We start from the raw sequence: 12,628 nt of genomic DNA on the forward strand, positions 1-12,628 counted from the left end.
CTTTGCATGTTAAATTTGGGGTTATAGTGGTGTTGCGGTAAAACACAACCCCCCATCATTTTGTCACACAAAATGTGGGGGCCCTCTATTTTAATTTTTGCATAACTCCCTCTCTATTGGCGTTTTGAGTGACTCTTGATTCCTCTAGTATTTAGTGCTTGGCTTCCATGTTTTCAAGGATAAAATCATGTCTTGATTGTCGCCTTACTTGTTTGATGATAACTTTTCGCATCTATGATGACACTGGTCACATAAAGGTGATTTAGCATCTTTGGTTGCCATATTACCTTTGCATTATGCATTGGGCTTCACATGGTGTACATCTCCTCTGTATCACTCGATACATTGCTAAGTTTGATTGCTTTCAATATTTTGGCAGTTTGCTTCAATGCCACCCTCTTTTGGATTATTTGATGAGTTTGGTTAGACTAGACTTTCACATGGCACTTTCATAATCATACCCCTTCACCATATGTATGTGAATAATATATTATATTTATAAATATACATTTTGTTTATAGAATTGCATATATTCTAGTTTATTAATTTAAATATGTAAATATATCTAAATAAAAACATTAAAAAAAACAAAACAAACAAAACCTTTATAAATTTGTTGTATATTATGGTTCGTATATAATAAACGAAACAAAAAAAACGTATTATATAAACTTTATAAAATATATTGCACATAATGTAAATTAAATACGGTGCAACATAATATGTTCTAAATATACTAAGATATGATGTAAAAGTGAACCAAACATGGGGGATGAAAATTATGAGGAAACGTGTATGTCAAAATTAAAACATATAATGAAAGTAATATGTTTTCATATTCTTACGACTCATTTCCAAAGCTAAATATTTCCACACCAACTAAAAAGTGAATATGATTCATTGACCGAATTTGAAATCATTAATGATAACGATCAAATGCCAATTAACCATCCCAAGCAAAACTCAATGCAACGTGCCATAGTTTAAACCAGGAATATGGCATTTCATTTATGGAAAGGCATACCATACAAATTATGAAATGAAATGAAATGATATTTTAAGGTCCATGAGACTAAAAATAGTTTATGAGACCATTAGTTCCCTGTTTTTCGCTTTTTTCAATTCAGTCCTTTTCTGATTCAAATTGATTATGAGCTGACCCAACCTTCCAACAATCCCCTCGCTAAAAAGACAATGCCAAGACACTGATGCTAACACATTCTTATAACTTTCTCTAATGTCTTTGAATGCATCACATTCCAAAATGAAATGTTTTTCTGATTCCACAACCCCAGACGTGCAAAATGTATGCACCTATTCTTCCCAAGCTTCTTTAGGCATTTTCCACCATCCTGTTTCACACCGAAGTTGATGTGAGTTGGTCCTTAATTGAGCAATAAGAACCTTTTCCCTCCACGAAATTCTAGCTCCAATGAACTCTTTTTTTTTGTAAATCACACGCAGGGTTGAATTCCTCAATGTAATATTTCTTCTTTTTACCCAACACTTTTCCCCATACCTTTTTACGAAACTTCTCCCTAACAAAATCCTTTAGCTCCTTGCTATTTGTGGGACAAGCATTGAGGTAGATATTCTATTTTTGCATCCATGTGTAGTTTTGTTTCATCCATGTTTTCTTTCTTTCACTGATTCCTTCATTGAAGATAACATTAGGTCATCTACCTACTCTCATTTGTTCAATTCCTTTTAGGTATCGTATGAGCAGCATCATAGCAATTGTTTCAATGGAAGTTGATCTTGTTTCACTCAACATTATCTCATAATATATTGAACTTTTTATTTTGAACTTGCTAATGATCAAGCATTTTTGGATTTTCACAATTTTTTCCCATTTTGAGACATGAGTGATGCTAGCCACAATTCACACCCATATAGCATCACTGGACAAACTAGGAGTCCAAAAAGCACTTTAATCATTTTCCAATCCCATAACTCTGCCTCTCTACATTTGTTTTGAAGAGCATATAATGCTTTCCACCCTCCTAAAATTCTTTTCTTTCTGCAGTCCTCCCAATTGAGTTTGTTTTTGAAATCAATCCTAAGGTATTTGTACTCATTTACTTCTTCAAGAATGTTGTCTTCAAAGAAGAAAGTATGCTAGCTCTGCTTCCTTTTATTAGAAAAAATCATTATTTTGGTCTTGCTAGTATTGACTTGCATCCCCGCTGCTCTACAAAAATTCTCAAGGGCATAGAAGTGCATTTGCAATCCATGGGACAATTTAGAAATCAATACAATATCATCAGCATATAAAAGAAGGTTTATCACAAACTCCCCCAACCGAACACCATCTCCACCTTGCAGATTTAGCCACTCTTCCAATTAATCAATATATAGACCAAAAAGAGAGGGGGATAGAGGGCAACCTTGCTTGACTCCAATGTCACTTCTAAAGCTTTCTGAAATACCTGGTGAGGTTCTAATTTTGATTTTCACTTCTTCATAAAGTCTATGGACAGCAGCTCTATAATGCACATGAATTTCAATTTCTTCCATTCTACTCCACAACTTATCCCTAGGGACTGTGTCAAATGCTTTTTTGAAGTCAACAAGGCAACAAAATACTTCTTCTTTGTCCTCCCAAACCTTTTCAATAATGTGTCTCAACATGATGTCATGATCCATTTTAGAATGTTTCAGCCTAAAACCCGCTTGTCCTCTTCCCCTCTTTTCTTTTACTTTTGCCCACTTGCTAATTTTTCCTTCTACCATGCTGCCAAAAAGCTTTGGAAACAAAGGATTGATCATAATAGTTCTATAGTTGGATGGATTATTAATGTCTCCACTTTTAAAAAGAGTATTGCTAGGCTAGTTGTCCAATCTCTTGGGAATCCTTGTTGAATGATGTTGTTGAATAGTTTCATGATGTGTGGTGCAAGAGTATCCATTCCCCATTTTAGATACTCTGCTTGAAGTTCAACGAAGTCCTTTGCCTTACCTGTTTTCGGCTTCTTAATTCCATTCTTCACCTCCTGTAATGTGAAGAGCTTTGAATTTGTGTTGATCCTAGAGGAACTCCGCCTCAGATTCTTTCTCATAGAGTTGCCTTGCATATTCAAGTCATTGATTGGTTGTAATATTATTTTCAATTTGCTTCTTCCTTGGTTGTAGTTCCTGCCAGAAAAGCTTTGGATTATTCTTGCTTAAATATATTAGCTCCTCTCCTTATTTGCATGAACTCATATTTTTTCCTTTTTAGTATCTGCTTATATATCTTTACATTCATCTTCTCTTTTCCTGTCTTTTTCAAGGTTACCCTTGCCATTTTGCATTCCTCATCAAACCAAGCATTTACAGGAAAACAATTTGATTTTGATTTCCTATTTTTTGCTCTTTTGCACTTCTCAAGTGCACTTTGGATTATATTTTTTAACTCATGGCTACTGAAGAATTTGAAACCAAATTTCTCCTTCTCAATTAATCTCTCTAACATTGTCTTGAAGATAGTACCATTTTCTTTTGTTAGAATAATTTTGCCCCTTAATAGTGATTGTTGAGAGCTTTGGGTTCTCCTCCTATGTTGCCTTTATTCTAACCAAGATAACCTTATAAAAATTGGGTTATGGTCTGATTTTAAGTCCCAAATATGCTCTCCAATACTAACTTCATCTATATTTTCTATTAAGCTTTGTGAACACATCACATAGTCAACGACACTTGCCCCATTGTATGTGTTGCAAGTGAAGTTCCCAGACCTTTTCCATCTATCTAGACCATTTCAAATAATTAAGTTGAAAGCCCCACACAGTGTAAGCAACTCATCCCCAAAATGATTGTTAACTTTGTCATCTTCTGAACACCTCACCCATTAGGGATTCTCCTCTTCAGTGAGCCAAATAGGATTGTTATCCTCTTTGCAACAAAGGATGCTAGCTTTATTATTTGTTGTTCTAGCATTGAAATCTTCCACTAAAAGAACTTCTCCCTATTGAGAGTACATGGCAATATCTTGTTTTAAAGCTGCATATGGATCCTGCTGTCAAGCCCTTTATTTCTGTAAGTTTTTGAAACTTGAGGGGCAAAATAGAATGTTGCAACTCTTATGTGATTCTCATTCTTTGATATTTTCAACCATAAATATTGTTTATTTGCATCTTCTTTAATTAATTGAATGTGACGACCTTCATTTTCTCTCACTAAAACTAGTATTCCCCCATACGCTTTTCCATTTTCTGCTACCTTGTTCAAAACTACCAAATTCAAATAACCGTTAAACACAAGAGTTTTGCAACCATGATGCTCATGAGTTTCTGTGAGACAAATTATGTCTCTACCTTCCGCAATAGGCCCTAACCCAAGTCCCCTCCTCCAAGGGTAACCTTTAAAATTCCAACAAACTAAACTTAGGTAGACCTGGGTAAGATTTCACTGCTACACAGTTTGGCACATGAGACTCAAATTTGAGTCTTCACCCATTTTTGTCCATGCTGCTCTTGTTGTTTTCATCTCTATTATTGAATTCTTTGTTTTTTCTTTATTGTCAGCTTGCTTCCTAGATTTGCCTGGAGGCCCAAACACTCCAATAACAACTTTCCCATTGTACAACCATGCCCTTTTCCCTTCATTTCTTGCTATTCTAATTTTCTCCACTTCATCCCTTCTCTCCTCTTGTTGTCTTTTGGTTAAATCTTCATCAAGGAAGAAGTATGAGCCTTTCAAGAGTTTCCTTTTGCCCAAAATCTGTCGTTTTTCTTGTACGCTTGCCATGGTGACTTTTATGGGTCGAGGCCTCTCTTCACATATCCTCCTAACCGTTCTTGCTTGGCAAATTTTCCCTTTCCAATGTAGTTTCTCTTTCAGAAAGTCTCTTGTCAAATTGAGAGTACTTTCATTCTTCCCCTAATCTCTTATTCCCCTGATAATAAAGTTTGTTTTTCTGCCCTGTCTTTCTTTTTGTTCTATTTCCTGCGCTCTGCGATCACTTGCATCTTCTTCTTCCTCTGTCCTTATGTAACCATTAGCGTCTTCAGCTCTAGCTTTGATTTCTTTTGGACTATCTTTCCCACTGTTCACTTTTGCTTTCTCTTTGGAAATGTCTATTTGCTGAGATACCTGTGTATCTACCTGAGTTTGTTTAGAAATTATCACATCTTTGTTTGTTGTTATTACTTCTTTCATGTTTTGCTATTCTTGTTTTCCTGTCTCTAGAGCCTCTTGCAACATTGTTACATGTTTTTTTAAAATTCTATTCTCTTCCATTAAACATTGGTTTGCAACTGTGATCTCTGAAATTTTGCGGTCTCTTTCCTGTTCTCTAGCTTCCAAAATCTCCAGCGTTGTTCTAACCTTCATCAGTTCTTGAACATATAGATCTGATGACCAAGTAAGAGGTGCAGATGCGGGACTGTAAATGATTGATTCTTACTTATTTTTGTTTTTAATCGATTTTAATGCATAAATTCTATGTCGATGCATATCAAAACTACATTTGTGATATTATTAAACTAAATACGATTTTATTTTTTATTGCAGGGACGAGGATCCTATGGGATTTAGTTGTGAAATCGTAGTCCAACGCACCATCTCTTCAACGTCAACACATCGAATTTTGGCTAGTAGTTGTTTTTTATGGAACGTTGATCCCGGATTTCTTCCGAGACACAATTTTCCACCAAACTATGTACTTAGTGTCAATGCAAACTGGATTTATAGAAATGGACGATGCGAAAAACATGAGGAGATCATGCCCAACATATGTGCAAATGACGAAGAGATGCTAAATACATGCTCCAGATCTCACCCCTTAATTCCAGATCCACGTTTTTTTTTGGGTTTGTGGTCTTATCAATCTCATTGAAGATTTTATGTTTGTTTACAGGTATGAAGATCCTGGCTAAGAGGTGCACCCAAACTCAATTGTGTGACGTTTTATCAAATTTTACAAACAGTCTAGTCAAAACAATGAAGATCTATTGGAGGAATTAACCTAGCATTGCGCAAGAAATAACATAATCCGCTCCATAAATTGCTTAAAATATGTTTTCTCTCCTCTTTCAAAACAAAAATTCACGCCAACTATAGGGGAAGGTTTAGTTTGATTGCATCATATAGGAAACACCCCGAGATAGAGGCATTGTATCAAGACGAGATAACGTCTACTAGAAAACTGAGATGGAAAGGAACGAAAATCTAGCTTCAAATACACACCAAACTCCATGCCAAGCGTAACAAATTTCTTTAACAGTAATGGCATTTCGCCATAATGAGAACTAATCCCGCTTTTTCTTGTTCTCTGATTGCAGGATCATTGTGATAGAAGGATTTCTCAATGGAAAACAACGAATTGAATGTGAACGGACTAAATGACAAGGTTAAAATGGAAGGATTTGAACCCTAAGATCGAGGGAGGCAAAACTACCTGACGACTTATAAAAGGAGACGAGGCTATCATAACAAAGGAGGGGGGCCGATTCAGATCCAAGCACATGAGGAGTCGTGATCTAGCCCAGTGACTTTTGTTTTGTACAGAGAGAATGATTGTAGAGATTGAAATAGGGTTTTTGGCCTTGTTTAATTGCTTAGTACTATTGCAGGCAGTAAGATCATAGGTCTGAAATTCTCAAAGACTGTGTATTTTGTAAGAAGTTTTGGCATTGTTTTAAATAAATTCTCATTCTTGTGTACTATTACCGGAATGCTGAATTTTTATATTTCTGTCAAAATTTTATAATTGATTTCAATTTTTATTCTAAATAATATTTCTTGTTGATATCTAACACTATTGTTGGTTCAATTTTGATATGTTGTTGAAGCTTTACTGAGAGCTATCTCCAGAAGGCAGAATGAGATCGAATCTATAATGAATTCATTGAAGTATATATGAGATAAATGATAACTATTTATCATTTAATCGCAAATGTATTTTGTTTTTTATTCCATTAGTTAAAATGAACTATTTCGTTTAGTTAATGGAAACCACATGGTGAATTCATTCATAAACCAGTTATTCCCTTGTTTTATTTAATTTTCTCTCGTATTAGGAGAGGGCTATCCCATTCTAGTTCGAGATAGGATCTTCCTTTTAAATTAGTTTTGCATTTGCAAATTAATTTTGCATAAAGTCCTCTTTCTTTAGAGGCAAACATCCTAGTCCTCAGTGGCAAGATTGAGCCCTTATATCAATCAACCTTCTTGATTGATTTTAATCTTTATTCAAAACACTAAAAAATCAATCATAAGGATTAATGTAATATTTTGTATATTAATTTATTGTTAATCAATAACACTTAACATTCAAAATTATTTTTCTTTTCTTTTTATAGTTAACTTTAACATACTAATTATAAATTAGTTTTTTAACGTTAACTTTCAATAAATAATAATAACCTAAGGGAATTATAATAATTTTAATTTTAATTAGGTAGTGTAACTAAATCTTATTTTAATTAAATGTTTCCTTAGAATAATAATAACATTGTTTAGTTTAATTAACATTCATTTTATATTTTATCATAAATATATTATAATCTTATAATAAACTAGATTAAATATTTAATTTTATTGTTAAAACTATATTAGTAATAGTTAGGAATATATTATAGTATAGTGATTTTATTATAGAATAGTATTAATATAGTGTAAGGTATATTTATTTATATAGTATAGTTAGTTAATTAGTATAATATCATAGGATATATTAGTTTATATTTGGCATATGAGATAAATAGGAATACTTTAATGCTTAACATGACTTTAATGATAGTATAGTATTAACATAGTGTTACTTTAGGATTAATAAATAGTATTAAACTAATAAATTTCATAGGGATAACATTATCATAGTATCATATAGGATTAACAATTAATATTAATTTAAAACCATAGAGTTAGTTAGGTTAGAATAAGTTAGGCTAATTTTAAAGTCATAACTTAGTTGTGGCTTGGTTGAGCCCCATATCAGCTCAAGGATCACTTTCTTGCCTAATCAGCAAGAGGGCTAATCTGATGTCTCTTCTCCATTGATGGATGAAAGTCATATTTTAAGTCATTGGAGATTGAGAGAAAGTAATTGGACCTAGTTAAACCAGTCGGAGCCACTACACCAAACGGAAAAGGAATTGCCAACCAAAGTCCAGACTGGATGGTTTTCCCCCATGTTGTAAGCAACGATTTTCGAGGCTTCAACAAGTGGCAACCCATAGGATTGAACTTGATTCATGCAAGTGAAATTTTTCCCAAATAATAACTCCCCGTATCCAGTTCATACAAAACGAATGCACAATTATAAAGGTGACTTTTTGTAACTAACAAAACCAACCAAGGAAGAAAACTAATAAAAAAGTAATTGTATCTAACAAAAATTTATATTATATTGGCTTTGTAACTAACAAAATCAACAAAGGGGAAAAACCTAATGATGAAATACTTGAATCTAATAAAAAATTCTCTTACATTAGCTATGTAAATGGAAAAAAATTGAAAGGTGATTGTTATATATTTTAGGCTTTAAATTGAATACTTGCATGTATATGGTAAAACATAATACAACAATCCAATGGCATCCATAATTTTTTTCCCCTTGGAAAATCGTAATTTCCATTATGTGAAAGAATATTACATGTTGTATATGAATAATGCATATGATGTATGAGAAGCAAAGTACCTGTCGCATATAGGAAGTATCCAGTGTAACAAAAATTGGTGCCTTATATCCACGCAGGGAGGCACTGTTCTCTTATGAAGTTCAACAAAAATTAAACAAAATTACTCTACATAGAGAATGCATGTCTGTTATATATACATCTGAAATTTAAAAGCATGTATGAATATTTACAAATGGTAGCAAAAGAAACATATAACCAGGCTCCCGCTGAGCCATATAGTCTGTAATGTCCATAAACGGCCAGTGGTAAAACTGGTAATGAGAACCATCACTCTGTTCCTGAATCAGCCAAGTGCCGAGAGGCCTGACCGCAGCTTCTTTGGATAGTAAATCGGCAACTGAGTTTCTTTCCTTGTAAATATGATGGCATACAAATGAGTAAAAATGTGTAATAAGTCGGTACGCCTCATCCAAGATATTTCTCAGTGAATATGCAATGAAGTTTGATGTTTTATTTATCCAGTTACAGACAACTTTTAAGTCACCAAACAATTGTAGATCTCTACAGTGTTTTTCCAGAGTGAAGTGTATGAGGTATTTTGTTGTGATTAACTCAATGTAATTGTTTGTGCCTCTCCCCAGTCTCATTTGTAATTTAAAGAAGTGGGATTCAGATAGGTGCAAAATGGCACCTCCCCCACATCCAAATTCATGTGCTGATCCATCAAAAAAAGCCTAAGGAATTAGATGGTTTATGGATTCGGTGACAATGGTTCGGGGCCGAGGGATGTCCTCATCATCAGGGATGATGTTGTAGTCAGTCAGTATACGTGCAGAGATGGAGGACTAGTGGGGGGCAATGGTCTAAAAGATGAGTCTATTGTGAGCTATCCAGATTGCCCAGAAAATAAGGAGAGGTGGGTTCCTAGATTTAGTTGGGTCTGTACTAATCCACCATGAAGACCAGGACTCCTTGATTGTCAATCTCTGCCATCTGTTTTGGGAGGAAAAGGTCAATAAGATCGAGCTCTAGAGATCCTTTGCAACCAAGCATTCGAGAAAAAGGTGGTCAACATTTTCGTTGTTGTTCTTGCACATGCAACACCAAAATGGTCCATGCTGAGCTCGCTTAAGGAGGTTATCGCCTGTGGGGATCTTATTTTTGAGAATTGTCCACATGAGAAGTCGGGTCCTAGGAGGCGCTTTAAGCTTCCACAAGTGTTTCCACTAGTGCTCGATAGCTTGTGGTCGATGAGTCTCGGCTAATACGAGATAACCCTCCTTGGGAGAGTATTTCCCTGACTTTGTGAATGCTCATATTATCTCGTCCCCCCCTTCAGCAATTCTAATGTGCGCTTCAGTTAAGGCCGCAGTGTATTCGGCCCTTTGGTGTTCCCACTGCTGAGGAATGTGCAGGATGTGGGTGGATTTCCAAGCTTGTTGAAACATAGTGGTATGATCAGGGTCCGTAATATGACAAATGCGGTTAATGCCTTTAGAACTGAGATGATTTTTGAGCTCTATGGACAGCTTGTGGGCATTCCTGCATCTAATCCAGGGATCTTCCCCTAAATGCACAGATGTGCCAGATTGTATTCTCCAAGTAAGGCCTACTATGATGATGGTTAGTGATTTCAGCCCTGCGTTCCAAATAACTGATATCCCCATGGTGCTTCGTTGTGGCTATCTTAGCCAGTCCATCAGATTGAGAGGTGCAATGTATTTTGAGATGGCCACCTTTCTCCACAAGTTGTTCGTGGTGATGAGTTGTCAACCAAGTTTTGCTGCTAGCGCTAAGGAAAAATCCTCCAGCTTCTTGATGCTCCATCCTCCCCATTTGTTGGTAGTGTAAGTGCTTCCCATTTGACCCAGGCAAAGATTCTCCCTGACTGTTTACCCTTCCAAAGAAACCTGCAACAAAGGGTTTGAATCCTAGAGAATATGCCCCTGGGTGTCCATGCTAAAGACATCAAGTATACCGGAGTGGCCTCTAGTACTACTTTTATGAGAATCAATTTGCCTGCCCTGGATAGGTACTTGTGGTACCATATGTTGAGTCTTTTTTCCAATTTGGATATAAGCCATGTCCAGTCTACTATTTTGTATCCCAAGGGCTTTAGCTTGTATCCCAAATATCTAAGACCATCCTCCATTTGCAACAGGGTAAAGTGGAATCTTTGGAAAGAAAATTGAATCTCATGGGGAGAGCATCTAGGTGTTGTCATCGTGGACTTGTTGCAGTTGAGAATCATGTATGTGGTAGTTTGAAACAGAGAGAAGGTATTGTTCATTATAGTCAGGTCCCCTATGCCTCCATTAAGGAATATCATCACATCATCCACAAATAATAAATGAGTCAAAATGCATCTATCAGTGATTTTGATCCCTTGGAGTCTGCCCCTGTTATGTTCTTCTTTAATGAGTCTCCTGAGCCCTTCCATGATGAGAAGGAAGAGTAGTGGAGATAGAGGGCATCCCTGTCTGAGACCTCTTTCTGAGTGAAAGAAAGGCGATGTCACTCCATTTACCATAACATTGAAATATGTATTAGTAATACAACACATGATCCATTTAATAAACTCGTATGGAAACCCAAGGTGGGTTAGGAACATTCTTATATATATCCAACTTACTTTGTCGAAAGATTTTGAGAGATCGACCTTTAGGATCATACCTTTCATTTTCTTGGACTATAGGGAGTGCAGTGCCTGATGTGCAGTTCCAACCACCTCATGGATCTGTCGGTATTGCAAGAAGGCAAATTTCTCAAGTGAGATATGTGTGGATAGGATGGGGCGGAGTCGATTGGCTATGATCTTGGCCATGATTTTATAGATACAATTACATAGTGATATGGGTCGGAAGTCATCATAAGAGGTCGGGTTATCGGATTTGGGAATGAGGCAATGAGCGCAGTATTGAAAGCTTCATACATCTTACCATTGATCCTGCTATTCTCGATGACCTTGAGGAGGTCTGCTCCAAGTGTCTCAGATAAAGCCAAATATAACTCCACTGACCATCCATCTAGCCCTGGGCTCTTGTGTCGCTTGAACCATTTAAAAGTGGCTTCAAGTTCCCCATGAGTGACTTCCTTAGTCAGTTCCATTTCATCCTCCTGATCCACAAAACAGGGAAATAATTATGCCACTCGAATGATTTCAGCAAGGGTGGCATTTGTGGGATCCCTGTAAATTTGCTTAAAATGTGATGAGGCCAAGGATGCTAGGTGTCAAAAGGTTTTTATTGTGTTCCCTTACTCATTCATGAGCTGCCATATGGAGTTTACTGATTTTCGGCCGTTTACAAATTTGTGATAGAATTTCGTTTTATCATCTCCCTCTAGCAGCCAGATTTCCCTGCTTCGCAATCTCCACGATTCTTCTCTATCCTTTAATATTTTTCATCTCTTAGAATATAAGGATGTCAGCTTTTCCTTTTGTTCGATCAAGGTGAAGACCCTTCCTTGATTGTTTTCGAAGTTAGAAATCTCTGCTTCAGTATCCATTAGGGTTTGATCATCCTGTACTCTCTTGTTGTGTGCCCATATTTTAGAGATTCTCTTCAGCTCTTTTAGGATATGAGAAAAACCCTCTGCTATATGCCCTCCAACATCAAGGGGGTGGGCCTTCCAGAAATCTGTAACCATGCAGGCATAAGATGTATCCTTTAACCAAGAAGAGTTGAATTTGAAAGGGGCCTTAGGCTTATCAATCCCCCCTCTTATTTCAAAGTATATAGGCAGACGGTCTGATATTCCTCCCAATCCCACCCATTGTCTATAATTAAGATCCATGTTCAAAAGGCCTTCCTTGATAAGGAAACAGTCAAGTATTCTGGCTAGGCTGTCTTCCCCAACTTTGTTGTTCCTCCAAGTGGGCTGCAGTTTTGCTGAAGAGATATCTAGAAGGTTGTGGGTTTCCAGGATGTTCTCAAAGTATGTTGATAGGGGATCAATCTGGGCATGATTTCCCCAAGATTTAGAGAGGTATATAGAGAAGTTTAGATCCCTCCAAGGATTAAGAAATCCCTTTGCAATATATCAAAGCTCAAAAAATGATCCCA

At 36.1% G+C, this 12,628-nt stretch overlaps 1 protein-coding gene across 3 annotated transcripts in view; it reads right to left on the bottom strand.

Moving 5' to 3' along the window:
- LOC149228772 (haloacid dehalogenase-like hydrolase family protein) overlaps positions 1-12,628 on the bottom strand; it is a 288,935-nt gene that overhangs the window by 34,206 nt on the left and 242,101 nt on the right. The window contains exon 12 of one of the 3 annotated variants that reach the window (XM_089378360.1): positions 8,624-8,694. The exons of the other annotated variants lie outside the window; for them this stretch is intronic. Coding sequence (XP_089234486.1) covers positions 8,624-8,694 — 71 coding nt within the window. The remainder of the gene's footprint in view (positions 1-8,623; positions 8,695-12,628) is intronic. 3 annotated transcript variants of the gene reach the window in all.

Source organism: Pinus tabuliformis, chromosome J (assembly GCF_031772625.1).
Source record: "Pinus tabuliformis cultivar Carrire ecotype Pingquan chromosome J, CPIR1, whole genome shotgun sequence".
NCBI lineage: Eukaryota > Viridiplantae > Streptophyta > Pinopsida > Pinales > Pinaceae > Pinus > Pinus tabuliformis.